The sequence below is a fragment of the Dasypus novemcinctus genome, chromosome 10 (genome assembly GCF_030445035.2).
Source record: "Dasypus novemcinctus isolate mDasNov1 chromosome 10, mDasNov1.1.hap2, whole genome shotgun sequence".
Taxonomy (NCBI): domain Eukaryota; kingdom Metazoa; phylum Chordata; class Mammalia; order Cingulata; family Dasypodidae; genus Dasypus; species Dasypus novemcinctus.
The window spans coordinates 10,794,816-10,810,490 of NC_080682.1; the positions used below are offsets into that span (position 1 = coordinate 10,794,816).

Genomic DNA, 15,675 nt, shown 5'->3' on the forward strand with positions numbered 1-15,675 from the left:
CCTCTTCTGCTGAGATGAGGAAAACCTGTGTGTACGGGGCAATGGGGGTCAAAACTTAGCTGCAGTTCAAGTTCTTGAGCGTCTCTGGCTTGGAGACTCGGCAGGCTCCCAACACCAGCTGTCCTTCACACACCATAACAGGCTCACTGTTTGAGAAGATGGGATTTTTGGTGTTGGGTTTTGTATCTCATGAACTAGCATCTGTCTCAGGGCAGTTTCCTGAAACAGCTGCATGTCCTGGGCCCCTGCAGACAGCATTTGAAATGTAAGAGAAAGATAAATGAGATGCCAAAACTAGGAACTCAAGGTAATAAAGGCAGTGCAAGAAGGAATGAAAGTAATTATGTCTTCCTCTCAGAGCTGAAAGTCCTAACCCCCCACCCCACCCCCAGAGCAGACTTCCCCTAGCTGCTAAGGATCCAGACACGCTCTCAACTACCTTCGCTGGCAGGCCTAGGCTTTCCTCCTGGCGCCTGCACCTCTTTACCCTGACAGCTCTACCATGTCAAGTGACTGTGGTTATCTACCAATGATGCTGGTCATCCCATGATGAGATAACCAAGGTCATGGGAGCTGGACCAACACATTCTGCTGTACTTGTTTATAGGCAAGAGGATTAAGACAACCTGTTAGGGGAGGGACAGAGCAAACCCTGTGCACAGGGTGAGCACTGGGAACACAGCATAGAGTCCCCCCGCCAAGAAGTTTTTTTGCTCAAATATAAAGCAGAAATCTCTCAGCAAATGCCAAACCAGCAAACTGTGCCAAATACCATTTAGGATCAAGTGACCTTGAGGCACTGCTCATTTCTTCAACGTTCTTTGTATGGAAGGTTAATGTTTGGGGGTTTTTGGACGTGACTCTGAGGAGACTAAGGAGCCCCAAATTAATACGTGAGCAAAGTCTTTCTGGCCCACTGAGAAATCTGTGCACAGGGCTTAAGGCGGGAGAGGATGCTGCAAGGGTACATATGTGGATAAAGAAAACAATTGTTCTCAAATGCCTAAACTCCCAATCAGAAGCCAAATTACCAAATGGAACTTCCTATGACCACTTGTCACCCTAATAAATGCCAGAAGTGGGTGAAAAAAAAATAATCACCTTCAGGTACAGCTCCAGAGTGGAAGGAACAGGCAGTGGGGAGACTGGAGACCAGGTCAGAGTTATCCCTCTCTGACCAGTCACCAGCACAGAAGAGGGGGAGGCAGTCAGAACCTGAGTCTCTGGCTCCAGGCAGTCTAGGCACTCCAGAGCTCCGCTGCAGAAGCTGGCCCCTGGCTCTGCAAAATTAGACTCTTCCTCCCCTGCTCCTCTGCAAAACCATTTGTCACAGCCCCTAAATAACCAATCCTCCCCACTCAGCAGGCTCAGGCTGCTATGGGCTAGTCTCTGCCTTAGGCATTCAAGTCTCAGCAGCAAGAGGCGGCTTCCATTGGGGTGTTCCTTTGGCTGAGAAGGTCGGCAGCAGAGGGCTAAGGTGGGGGCCCTTCCCTAGCCAGCCAGAGGGGGAACCTGCTGACTACTTGTGCTCTTCTCCAACATTCTCTTTCTAGCAAAGGCACAGCCACCACTTTCCTAACCTTCCACCCACAGTCTTGCTGAGGCCAGGGAAGATGCGCCCATCCTAAGAAAATTGAAGAAGATACTAAGTTAGGAATGAAAGAACCTGGCTTAGGAACTAAAGAACCTGGTTTAGGAAAAAAGAAAAAGATACTGTGCTGCAAGGGATTCCAAGAATAAATTCCCCAAACCACCCACCCAGCTCTTCTGAAGAGCTGGGGTGTTTAGAAGCGCTCTCCATTTCTCCAGGCATGAGAGAACGGGACGGCCTGCACAGGCACGCCTGGCTGGATGACCATCGCCCCTGAGAAGCCCTGGTTTCTATGAAGACCAGAATGAGGTTTCAGATGCTACAGAGGGCCAGTCCAAGGAGGCACTGGGCTCCGGAGTTCAGATACTCACGCGCCCATTAATCTTCCTCCAGATTGCTGCTGTCATGCAGAGCAGTGAGGCCGGGCTGGGGCCCGCTCTGAGCCGGTCACACCAGTTTGCTTGGCAGGGGGATGGGGAGAAGGGGGGGAGGAAGAGGAGGTGGTGGTGGAGGAGGAGGAAGGGAGATTATGATTCTCTATTTTCAAGCCCCGCCCCAAACCAGGGAGGGAAGCAGCTGGCTTCGTGTTGCAGGAGAGCTCCAATCTCTGGGCACTGAAGAGCCAACCAGCTGCATGAGGAGAAATCTGGGGAACGTGCAAATCCAACAGGCTTTTGGAAAGGAGGGGAAACCACCCAGGGAAGAAGTGGGTGGGTCTCCTGCCAGGAGCGCTGAATGTTCTCCAACCAGAACTAGAACCGAACAGGAGATGGGCAGGTTTATGGTCTCTGAGAGAAGGCAGGAAGGGAAACTCTGAAAACCGGACAAGCATGGAAACAAAATTGCTCCTGGGAGGAGAGGGGACAGACTGGCTGACTGCAAGGGGAAATGTCCTGTTAGTCCTGTCCAGCCAGGCCCTCCACACCCGTAACCTCGGGTCAGCTTTCACCGATACGCTGCCTGGTACACCCCAAGCCCTGCAGTGGGAGCAGGATCACTTCCACCACCTGGAAGTTAAGGTCTGCCGCTTCAAGTACGCGGGCACTGCCTACCAATGACAGCAGGAAGGGGAGGTTCATTGGTTGAGGCTGCGCAACCCAGTCCATGACCAAGGGCACCGCAGAGGCAGGGATGACATGGATCCTCCCACAGGGAGGGGAGAACTCCTCCTTTTACAGAGCGGAGCCCAAGGCTGCCACACAGAGGTGCTGTTTAGCGAGAGAAAGTGCGCCAGGAGGGGGCGGGAGGCGTGGCCACCAGGTACTTCCTCTTTCTCACCAACTGCTACCCTCCGCCTGCACACGAGCTGCCTCTGAAAAGCATGCAGACCTTGGGTGGCAGCAGCGGCCTCTGATTCACTCTATGAGAAAGGGGAAGTAGTCCTGACCCTAGTCTAAAGAGGCCGCAGCCAGCCCTTCTCCAATGCCACAGCCAGAGTCCCGGACCTGGCCCGAAACCCTGGCCTACCCACCACCCCCCACCCGCCTAGGGAAAACCTGTCCCCTTACTCTACAATTCGAGGGAAGGGGAAGCACTCCAGTCATCTCAGCAGGGGCCTAGCACTGAGAACAGCAGAGTGATGGGTTCATATTCAAAGTGCCTCCTAAAATAAATACAGAGTTTATACGTGTATATGTACAGCTTTGTGTAAATTATATATGCACACATTCATATACATACATGAAACTGCTTCCCAAACTAGATCCACACAGTGACTGGGTTTTTCCTGTGACGGCACGATGAGCTGGCTGGCTGGCTCCCTTTCCCTGCCTGCAGCTCCAGCCTCACCCCTTCCGGTCCCAGAGTCACACTCCAGGCTCCAGCCACCTGTCTTCAATGTTGAAGGCTCTCTCAGACCCCTGGGCCTTTGCCCCACCCCTCCACTTTCCCTCATCATCATCTTCCAATCCCTCTTCCTTAGCCTCAGGGCAGACATCTCTTCCTCTAGGAAGCGCTCCATGCCCCATCCCTCTGACTTCAAAGGGTCCCAGACTGGTCACTCCAGGCGCTTAGGAGGTCAGCCCTTGCACTGGGTCTTTACTGCTCCCTGCCTGTCTCCTTCATTACTCTTTGGTGGCTATCTTGTTCAGCATTATGCAAGACTGGGAGTGGCCTAAGGGGCATTTCCAGGACTTAAAGTCATCTCAGTGTTCTCAGTGCCCAGCACCTATCAAGTTCTCAAAACTGCTTTCCTAATACAAAGTGAGAAGGTCAGGTCTTATGCCTTTCTCTGAGCGACTCCTCACCCTACAGCTCTTAGCACTAGTCCATCCTAGTGACCCTTCAGCCCAGGCAGCGTTAGAATGCTGGTGCCCAGCGCTTAACATACATTCCCTAGGGCCTTCTGGCGTCTCTCTGGACACAGTCTCTGGTAGGATTTCAGAACTTGTATCTGGTGTTGGACCGGGGCCCACTGCCCCTCCACCTGTCCCTTCCCAGCTTCCTTTCTGCCTGGAGGTTTGGCAGGTAACCCCTATCCAGGCCTTCGGAATAGCGGGACTGTCCTGAAGTAGAAGCAAGGGGGGGGCGGTACAACACAATGGGCTCCGAGAGAGATCTATTCTAGACCCAACTCTGCCCCAACAAGTTGGATAACCTTCAGCAAGTCCTTCACCCTCTTGGGACCTTTGTGTCCTAACTCGTAAAGCACGTGGTTGGGGATGAACTCTATACAGCCCAGCGCTCTCGGTGCCCTTGTGCTCACAGCCTTCTAGCCCTGTCCCTCAGATGGCCACAGGAAGCAGTGTATGTCTACATGTCCGGAAGACCACTCCTGACCTTGGCTTCCATTGAGTCAGCCCACCCTAAGTAAACCTCACCTAGTATGCCCTGGACACCAGGCTCCCACACTGGAAAATCTCTTCTGCCCAGGACTGAAAAAAAATAAAGGTAACGTAGGTGACAGTTCCAGAAACAGCAGCCTAACTTTGAAACATTATAACCCTGAAATCCAAAGGATCCTCTTCTCCCTACACTTCTAATTTTCCCACAATTTACAAGCTCCTCACCCCTCCCAGCCTCTCCTGAACCAGGAATATGGCCACAAGGCACAGGGAAAGGCACTGTGATAGAGTTTACTTCCGGCAGGCCCCAGGGCTCTGCAGCCTCATCTCTGCGCAGGCACAGCCCGATAGTGTCAGTGGCAAACCTAGCGCTGGGCACCTGGCCCCACCTACATCATGACGCCTGCAGCAGCCCGGCTCCTCTAGGCACTCTGGGGTGGGGAGGTGCCCGCCTGCCTCCATTGGTAGGTCACCTGTGAAGAGAAACTGCCTTGGCAAAGCTGGACAAGCACCAGTTTCAGTCTCCTGCCCAGAGTGAGGGGGGGTGGGTAGGAGGGAAGGAGGGAGGGAGGGGAGGCAGGTACAGGCAGACCAGTCCAACAGGTCCTTATTTCCTCCACCCTACACAGCTACTGCCTTCTTCACTGGTTCAGCAACAGGAGATTCGAAAGTCAGGTGGCATTTTCACACCCCAGAGCCACAGAGACCTCAATTCAGGATCAATCAGACCAGGGAATCAAGAAGAAAGGAGGAAACGGTACTCTTTTCTACACTTGCCCTGGCCACGATGGTCCTGAAAAACATGATCCTGATCTCGTAGCTCTTGGTCATTTCAGAGAAGCAACTGATATCCTGAGATGCTCAAAAGAAAAATCTGGGTCCTCGCTGTCCCTAGGCGCTGAGGTGGTGTGAAATCAGTTCTTCCTGTGCCATGTTCCTAAGCTTTTCTCCCCCTATAAATAACTCCAGATTCTGACACAGATCACATGATTCCTCCAACGCTGGATGAAATTCCCAATTCTCAGTGTACCTTTGCCCAGTGTCAAACAGAGGGCAGGAGGAGGCCAATTTAACCAGAAGTAGCAGTAGAGATGTTTAGTCTTAAATGGCAGAAAGAGAACTCGGGAAAACCAGGAGCACTTGGCTTTCTGGCTCTAGTACCTACTTTGGGAAGCCAGAGAGGGTTTCCTCAGCAGTTAATTCTCCCTCTGTGGTTTCCTCTCTGTTATGAGTTCTTAACACAATCTAGTAATAGTGTAAACTTCCCTCATACTCTTATTCTGAAGAAGTCAGTCTTTTTAGTCATTTTTGCACTTAATTAAGATACTGATTAAGACCTGTGACTTACATGGCTGAAGAGTTGGATACAGATGACTGATTTACAAATCAATATGGACAAACTTCCTCAGGGATGGTTGTAATAATGGAGAACAAAACCCATATGACAATTTTTCTTATTTTTATTTCACATATAATTTATTGAGAGCTGACCAAATACAAAGTAATCTAGTAGGCTCCTGGGAGAAGGATAAAATATAGCCCAGCCTTCAAAGGAGTTGATAGTCTTGTACAAGATAAGCACAAATCACACAATCCAGGGCAGCGCCAAATCCACTAAAGGTATTGTCTGCCTACTTCTATGGCTTCTGTTATTTTTCAGAGAAAACTATGCACTAAGGGAGAGCTGAAGTTCCCGGGTGTAACTTCTGGTTAGGACCATGAGCTCTGTTAGGACCTGTCTAACTCCAGGGCATCAATGAATGCGGATGCCACCCCACCGCCACCCCTAGAGAGTCCCCCAGGGTCACAGAGTAGTGTAAGGTTGGAATAAGAGGAAGCCAGAGTTAGGAAACCAACTCCAGGAGACTCAATAAAGAAGAAACCATTTAGCCTTCCTCATCTTTCATCCCCATCTGGAAAATAAACATGCCCAATATATGAACAAAGACGATATGGGAAGAGCTTAGGAGCAAACTCAAAAATGTTGCTTGGGATTCTTGGTCATGTAAATGAAGGCAGAAAAAAAAGACTAGCGATAGGAACCGAAGAGGTTACTTTGGGAAAGATTGGAAAAGGCCTATTGAAGACCTGAATCCAGAGCCCCCAACTCTGTGCAGGTTCAGACTGGGAGGCACACTGATCTTATTTTCCAATTGTTAGTTGTCAAGCCTGGTCTTGTTCCATTTCCATTCAACCAGTGCTGCATGCAACTCAGTTTACACTGATCCCAGTTTTTAAAGAGCACCCTTACCCACCAGGCTACTGGCAATTTCAGGCTCTTGAGGAAGAGGGTAGGAAGAGAATATTCTTTTCTGAAAGTGCTTGGAAAGACTAAGGCCCAAGACTTCCATTCAGGGAAAGACTCAATTCTGAAGCTAATTCCTTTCCTATCTTAAAAATGGGAAAAGCTGGTAAGAAGCTTGGTTCAAACCACCTCAAAGAAAAAATGGTCAACATCATTAGCCATCAGGGAAGCGCAAATCAAAACCACAGTGAGCTGCCATTTTACATCCACTAGAATGGCTACTCTTCAAAACAAAACAAAAAATAAACCAACATTGGAGAGGATATGGAGAAACAAAAACACTTGTTCATTGTTGGTGTGAACGTAAAATGGTGCAGCTGTTGTGGAAAACAGTTCGGGGTTTCCTCAGAAAGTTAAGTACAGAACCACCATATGATCCAAACATCCCACTTCTACGTAAATACCCCAAAGAATTTAAAGCAGGGACTCGAACAGATTTTTTGCACACTGATGTCCACAGTGGCATTATTCACAATTGCCAAAAGATGGAAGCAACTCAAGTGTCCATCAACAGATAAACAAAATGTGGTATACACATATGATGAAATATTATTCAACTATAAAAAGGAATGAAGTTCTGATACATGTGACAACATGGATGAATCCTGAAGACATCATGTTGAGTGAAATACACCAGCACAAAAGGAAAAATATTGTATGATCTCACTGACAGGAAATAATTAAAATAAGCAAATTAATATTGTCAGAAACTAGAATACAGGTCACCAGAGGCCAGGGTGGGAATAAGGAATGGGGAGTTAATGCTTAATTGGTACAGAGGTTTGTTTGGGATAACAGAAGTTTTGGTTTTGGATGGTGGTGCTGACAGTACAACACTGAATGTAATTAATTCCACTGAATTATATATTGGAATATGGTTAAAAGAGGGAAATTTTAGGTTGTATATATATTACTAGAATAAAAATTGTAAAAACCATAGGACTGTATAACACAGTGAATCCTAATGTAAACTATGGACTATAGTTAATAGTATAATTATAGTAATTTTGCTTTGTTATTTTTAACAAAGATACCACACTAATGCAAAGTTTTAATAATAGGGAAAACTGTTGGGGGGGAATATGGGGACTCTTTTTTGCAAGATTTTTCTGTAAACCTACAACTTTTCTAATTAAAAAAAAATTTTTTTTTAAGCTTTTCTATATAATAGATACTGGATTTGCTACAAAAGACTTTTACCATGTTAGCATTCTCAATGTGAAACTGGGAGTTCAGCACCTAAACACTTATTGAGAAAAATCCTCATGCCACAATCATAATGAAGGTTTTACATCAGTGTTTGACATTGTGTCATTATGGGATTGGTTTTAACAGTCTGGATTTGGCAACTTGCCCTATCGGCTGTTTCACAAGCAGTTTCTGTGGTTTCAAGAAAGGCAGGGTGTTTGCTTTTAAACGTTATCTTAAAAATATACTTTGGAACAGGGTTCAAACCATTCTAAGACAAAAGGAGGGAATGAAAACCAAACCAAATAAAAAATCTGGTGCTACCAGACAAAAAGGGAGCATGCCAGACTTGCAGGGTAGGAAAGAACATTATTCACAACCTGCACCAAGATGATATTTTAGAAAAGCCAGCCTAGTATTTCTTACTACCAAGTGAGAAAATTATGACACAGAAATGGCACTAAAGACATGAGATTAATAAAGGGAAATCCCCACAAAGATCATCACCTCCTCAAAATAAGCTTACCTGGCCCAAATGTGTCTTTTAAAAAAAAATCTTGACAGTTTCACATCAAAGCAAAGGACTGATATGTAATCAATTAGCAGCTATACCTCTCTGCCAAGCTGATGACAGTAATTAAGGTAGAGATTTTCCTCCCTGGGAATACAAGTACAGAAGGGCAGAGCCCCTATGGACCTAACCCATTACGACAGCCTTTTCATTAGCAGGAAAACATTACCATGCACTCGCCACAGAAGCTGTGGCCGCTGACTTAGAGAACCGTGTGTGAGCAGCACCTCTTCCTGTGCAGCCCCTCTGTTGAGAAGTACATGTGTGTGGTTGGAGATGGAGTGTGAGGTGGGTGGGGACCACTCATACGAAAGCCTGTGTGTCTCAAAATATTTAGGCGGACCTTGGTTTTTCCATTGTAACAAAAAGAGAGGGGTTTTAAAGTAATTTAGAAGTGGCACACAACCATGAGCCCAGAGAAGTGAATCAGCGTTGAACACAAACACAAACAACTGTATAGATAAACAGCCCCTCTTCCTCTTCTAGAACCCAAGAGGAGGCACACGTGGTTTAACGATGCTTGAAGCAAGGACAGCAGCTCACTCCTTTACCCTTACCCCATGCTAGCTTCTTAAAATAGGTTCAGAATTTGAGAACTCTGCTAATAATACAAAACCTCAGCTAATAGGATTTTTTAAAGAAGTGCTGTTGCCAAGGTTAGACAAGCAAGTAAATCAAACCATAAAAGTTCAAATTTCATAGAGGGGCGCACAGCAACCAATCTCAGTAAGAAACAACTGTAGGTGCCTAGGAGGACCACACGCGTAGCTACGGGGGACCAGCTTCAGGAAAAGAGGTGAACCAAAAGAAATACTGAAAAAACGCAAACAGGAAGTAGAGATATATTACTCAAGCAATGGGATAAAGAAACACAGCAAGATGGCCAGAGTTCAACAACCAGGACTGAACTGGCACATCACAAGGGCACACGGAGGCCTGGCAGAAGCCTGGCACTACCAGCTGCAGTGCTCAGTGCTCTTGGCAGTCAAGAGTAAAATCAAGTAGTTCTGTGCCTCTGAGTGTGTAAGTGGCACATAGAGGGTTGTAAAGAGAGAACATCAGTTTGACAGGCTTCACAGGGATAAAATGCAGAGTTAAGAACCACACACAAGTGTTGTTTTGTTGTTGTTTTGTTTGACCAGGGGGTGGGGGTGGGGACGGTTACCAAAAAAAAATCTAGAATCCCAGCATTTCATGGATGCCACAGAGTAGGACAGTCAAATCTAGGAATCCAGACTGTCCTATCCTATGTGGTACTACTTGCTGGACACTAAACTCAGGTCTCAGGGCTCTGATTTTTCTAAACGGATTCTTGAAATTGCAGAAGACGGGGAGAGGTAAGGAGGAGAATCAGAAGCCGGGATTAAATAATAAGGTTCAAAGTGTTTCCCATAGCTGTTGAATGGAGCACTCAGTATGAGGGAGATGAGAGCTGGGTCTGCCTGCATCTGCACAATCCCTATCAGTTTTACAATAGGCTACAGAGGACAGAAAGAAACAACTGGGGGCAGAGGAGACCATGCACAACGCTAAATCCAATCTGTGAGACATTTACTGCCCCATTGGCTGGTGGCGGCTAATCCGAAGGGAACTATCTATCTTCTACTGCCTGGATACAACCGAAGCCAGGCGCTCAGGGTTCTCCACAGCCAGGAATGTCAAGCTCTGACACAGAATATGTGCTGGACACCACCTGGGCTTGTAACCTTAAAAGTACTCAACATTTCTGGGCCTATTTCACCTGTAAAGTGGGGGGAAATAATAAGATCTACTGTCAAAATTAACTGAGTTAATGACTCTAAAACCCCTTCTAAAAAGTGCTTGGGACATAGTATGCACCCAGTAACTGACAGCTATGTCTAAATTATGTCTAGCTAAAGATATGTAGCTTCAGAAGTACTTCTATTCTATTCTATCCTATCCTATCTCCTATCCATTTATTTATAGGAGATAGCAGGGATTAAACCTGGGACCTCATACATGGGAAGCAGGCACTCAAACCACTGAGCTACACCTGCTCCCTCTATTCTCTTTAATGCGGAGTTTCCCAGTGACCTGAAACAGTTTCCCACTGACCTAAAGGGCAACCTAGGAAGTACTGTTATTGAGCTAATGACTTAGCTAACAGAGTGAACAAATCTCCTTTGAAAGCAAAGCCTTTATTTTCCATACAGACCAAGAGAGAAAATAGCACATCAAGTTCAATTCTGAACTGAAATAAAAGCCACATGTGAATTTGAAAGGAAAAACATTTTGTAAAAAATAAACAAAACAAAACAGGATTATGGGAAATGGAACTATAGTCTATATGTAGACTCAAACTGATATAAGGTAAACCCTTGAAAGCTGTTCTTGTTTTTGTTTTTAGTTATTCCAATGAGAAGTAATTCTGAGCAAATGACATGAGTTTAAAAAGATTTGCTGGGAAACGGACTTTGGCCCAGTGGTTAGGGCGTCCGTCTACCACATGGGAGGTCCGCGGTTCAAGCCCCGGGCCTCCTTGACCCATGTGGGAGCTGGCCCATGCGCAGTGCTGATGCGTGCAAGGAGTGCCGTGCCACACAGGGGTGTCCCCCGCGTAGGGGAGCCCCACGCGCAAGGAGTGCGCCCATAAGGAGAGCCACCCAGCGCGAAGGAGGGAGCAGCCTGCCGAGGAATGGCGCCGCCCACACTTCCCGTGCCGCTGACGACAACAGAAGCGGACAAAGAAACAAGACGCAGCAAAAAGACACAGAAAACAGACCCCCGGGGGAGGGGAGGGGAATTAAATAAATAAAAATAAATCTTAAAAAAAAAAAAAAAAAAAGATTTGCTAAAAGCTGGTCCAAGTGAAAACGAAGAGGTCTACCATTTGTGGTACTATGGGAAGCTTTTAAAAGTTAGAAGTGCTACGGAAATTGGAGGATGAACAGAGGCAAAAGAACAAGGTCAAGAATTATAGGGTAGTTTAGAAACTGTATATCTACCACAACTTTACCTACCTCTTAAAGAATCATTAAGCAGAGACAACATACACATGCTATTTCAAACGCATACCACATCTACCTACTTGTAATAGAAGTTAAGTGTAGCTATATAAGTGTAGAATTTGGCAGGCGTGCTTGAAGAAAAAGGGGCTAAACAAGTAAAATGAAAATTAGGAATGACTGGAGGTTCAGCAGCCATCCGGGGAACAGACTACCTACTGAGTCTTCTGGCCTTACTGACTTCAGCTGTTGTAGGCACCAAGGTTCTTCAAGGATAAGAGGCTAAGCAAGCTTTGCAGTTTTCAATTTTGGAATTGACCAATAGCCAAGATACAAGTTTAAAAAAAAACACCTACTGTCATAATGAAATCCAAGTAAGCCAAATGATCTCTTTAATGGAATAAAAAAACTAAAAAACAAAAAAAGAATAATGCTATGTATTAGAAGGAGGAAACAAGCCAACTTTGGTCAAAGTCCCTTGGGTCACAGAGAACCAGCTTCCTCAGCTAGAAGGACTGCAAACCAAGGCAGCAAGTGCCTTCCTGAGGCCCTGCCAAACCTAAATTGGGGCTGGGATGGCAAAACAAAGGCTCATTAGGAGGTCATAACAAGTACCTAACCAATAAAGGACAGGGACAACCAACCCTATATTTGTCCACAAGAGCAGTTCTCACATTTCTGTCTGGAAACCCTCTCTCTTAATTACTAAGGGCTTTTTTTTTTCCTAAGGACTTTAAATAGCTTTTGTTTTTGCGGGTTATAGCTATTGATATTTACTGTATTAGAAATTAAAACAGAAAATGTTTACCTATATAATTTGAGATATTACTAAGTCCATTAAAAGTGAACATGACATATTTTTAAAGTAAAAATTACTGTATTTTCCAAAATATCAACTGAATACAGTCATAGTGAAATCCAAGTAAGCTAACCTTTAAAATGTAATTAAAGCATAACTCCATGAGATAATTTCAGACCACCACAACTAAAGAACATTCTATTTTATAACCAACCAGCATTCTTCAAAATTGTCAAGGTCATGAATGACACACAGAACCATCGAGAAACAGTCAAGGATTGGAGGAGACTACAGAGACCAGACAACTAAATGCAATGTGGGATCCTGGATTGGATCCTGGAAGAGAAAAGGCTAATTAACTGGAAAAACTGATGAAATCTAAGTTCTGTACTTTGGTTAATAGTATTATACCAATATTAATTCTTAGTTTTGTTACACATTCATGGTTATGTAAGATGTTAACAGAAGGGGAAACTGGGTGAATAATGTACAGGAACTCTTTGGACTATATGCAACTCTTCTGTAATTTAAAATGATCTCAAAATTTTAAAGTAAAAATTGAAACTGTAAAAAAGAAAATACAAAACTCCCATGGCCAATGCTATGTTAGTAGAAGGAAACAAGCTAACTTTGGTCAAAGTCCCTTAGGTCACTCAGAACCAACTTCCAAAAATCTACCAACGAAAGCCAGGGAGATCAACTCAGGTTTTCTCTGGAGTTGTCATTCTTACGTTTCAGTTTCAGGAACACTATGCACTCTTAGAAATAACTGAGTCCTCCAGCAGTTTTTGTTTATATGGATTATTTTCTATCAATATTTACTATATTAGAAATTAAAATGGGAAAACATTTAAGTATGTATTCTTTTAAAAGAACAATAAAAAAACCCATTACATGTAAACAGGAAGAACTTATTTTTAATGAAAAAAAAAAGAGAGATCATTTTCCAAGCCACAAAGTTAATATATATGAAAGGAAGTCTGACAAACTGATATAAAAGAAAAATGAGAAAAGGAATAAAACAAAAGGAAAACAGGAAAAAGAAAAAAATTAAAGAATAAAGAAAAAAAGAAAACAGATTAAAAACAAAAAAATCCCACAAGGCCAGTGCTATATGAATTATAAGAAAGTAATAAGCTAACTTTGGTCAAAGCCCACAGGTCACTGAAAACAAGCGACCTGAGTCAGAAGGACTGGAAACCAAAGTATCAAGTGCCTTTCCAAGCCCAGACAGGGATTAGACAGGGACTGGGAGCTGCAAAACAAAGGCTCCTTCCTTATGAAGTCACAGCAAGTAAACAACTAATCAAAAATCGGGACAATCAACTCAAGTTTTGTCTATAACAGTGCTTTCCTCGCTTTTTGGTCTCAAGAACCCTTTACACTCTTAAAAACTTTTGAGGACCCCAAAGATCTTTTATGTGGGTTAAACTCATTGGTAGTAACCTTATTAGATAGTCGAACCGGTAATTTAAAAATATTTATTCATTAATTCAAAATAATAATAAACCCAATATATGTTTACACATTTAAGCTATTTTTTATGAAAAACATTTGTCTCCAAAACAGAGAAAAATCTCATGACAAGAATTACATTCTTTCATATTCTTGCACACCTCTTTATTGTCTGACTTAAACAGCCAACTTTTCACATTTGCTTTTGTACTCAATGTGTTTTAATATGTTCTGGTTGAAGTATATGAAGAAAATCCCACTTCACACAGACCTGTAGTTGGAAAATGGAGTTTAATAGATACTGAGGATTTTCTTCTTTGATACTAGACCAAAACTCAACAAGTGGTAGTTTATAAAGGTTAGCTACAATGCGGAATCTGAAATCTTATGAACAAATATTTTCCATACTTTTATATTAAAATCTATTGGTTGTCTGGCACTTTGAATGGCTTTTTTGCCCACAGGTAATTAGGAAAACATTCCTTCACTGAATTATGCAGAATTTCCATATAGTGACATTTCATAAAATGTTTTGTAAAAATCACATTCAGGGAAACGGACTTGGCCCAATGGATAGATAGGGTGTCCACCTACCACATGGGAGGTCCACGGTTCAAATCCCAGGCCTCCTTGACCCGTGTGGAGCTGGCCCATGTGCAGTGCTGATGCACGGAAGGAGTGCCCTGCCACGAAGGGGCATCCCCTGCATAGAGGAGCCCCACACGCAAGGAGTGCACCCCGTAAGGAGAGCCGCTCAGCACGGAAAGTTCATCCTGCCCAAGAATGGCACCACACACACGGAGAGCTGACACAACAAAAAGAAACACAGATTCCCGGTGCCACTGATAAGGACAGAAGCGGTCACAGAAGAACACACAGCAGATGGACACAGAGAGCAGACAACTGGAGGGCAGGAAGGGGAGAGAAATAAATAAAAAATTAATCTTAAAAAAAAAAAATCACATCCATTAATTCCACCACTAATCTCATCAGAAAAGCTACTATGTATTTATAAACTGTCAAGCTCACGGTGACAAACACGAGTTTTCCAAAATTCTAATTTTCACTTGAAAACTTAAATTTTATCACTGGCAACAGTGAGAGGTGTACTTCGTTCATTTTTAAGAAAATGTTAGCTAAATACTCAAGTCTGAATAACAACGATAGCTTGTCTGCCAGTCATTCTTTCAAAAAAAAAATAAAAATAATGTTACATGCAGCTGGTATGGTCTGATCATATAAATGCTTTGCCTTAGGACAACTGTCATACACCAGTATGTAGCAGCAATGCTTCATTGATAAGCTTGCATTTCATCACTCAGAACATTAAAGAAACGCTGTGGACGGACGAGATTTAACAAAAGTACAAGAGAATTAATAAAATGTTTAGTGCTTCATCCAGGACAGTCTAAAGCAAAGCTAGATCTTGTGCTTTCCATTGTGAGTGTGTGGCAGGGAGGAAGACTGCAACTACGCCTGCTAGGGCTTTGGTGCCACTGTCCTGATTCAAGTTATGACGACATCTGTCTTCTGCCACTGCTCTGGCATCAACGGTGCAAATGTAAACAAAGTTGTTCCAGGATAAACCATGAGACTCAAAAAAGTTTTCAACCCTCTGAATAGTTATCACTACTTGTGTGTGTTGCCAAGCATTGCCATAAAAGAAAAGATTCTTCAAAGAGTAGTTGATGCTGATGCAGCAAGTCCAGCCATGCCTGTAGATGTGCTCATTTGTAAGGCAAAAGTAACATTCTGTAAGCAAGATATTAACGCAGTCTTCAAGTGTGCAGCTAAAGCTTTAATTCGACAAGTCATGGTAACACTGGAAGTGGCATTACTCTCATTTTTTACTGCCTTTTCATCCAGCTGGCATTTAGTAATGTCAGTTGTTCAGGACTTTATTAAATAGTTTCTCAGCTACTGTGTGGGCTTCTCCGGCCAAAGCAGGGTGATAACCTACCCAGTAAGAGGCTTCGGTGTTTTTTTCATTTCTAGTTTGAAAACGTGGGACAATTTT

The 15,675-nt window shown here is 44.1% G+C and overlaps 1 protein-coding gene across 4 annotated transcripts in view; it reads right to left on the reverse strand.

The window, feature by feature from the left end:
- MARK2 (microtubule affinity regulating kinase 2) overlaps positions 1–15,675 on the reverse strand; it is a 55,931-nt gene that overhangs the window by 29,998 nt on the left and 10,258 nt on the right. The window contains exon 1 of one of the 4 annotated variants that reach the window (XM_058305265.1): positions 1,963–2,138. The exons of 2 other annotated variants lie outside the window; for them this stretch is intronic. In XM_058305265.1, coding sequence (XP_058161248.1) covers positions 1,963–1,998 — 36 coding nt within the window. In that variant the 5' untranslated portion in view covers positions 1,999–2,138. Of the gene's footprint in view, positions 1–1,962; positions 2,139–15,675 lie in introns of those variants that run through there. One more of the 4 variants, XM_058305263.2, reaches the window with a different exon arrangement.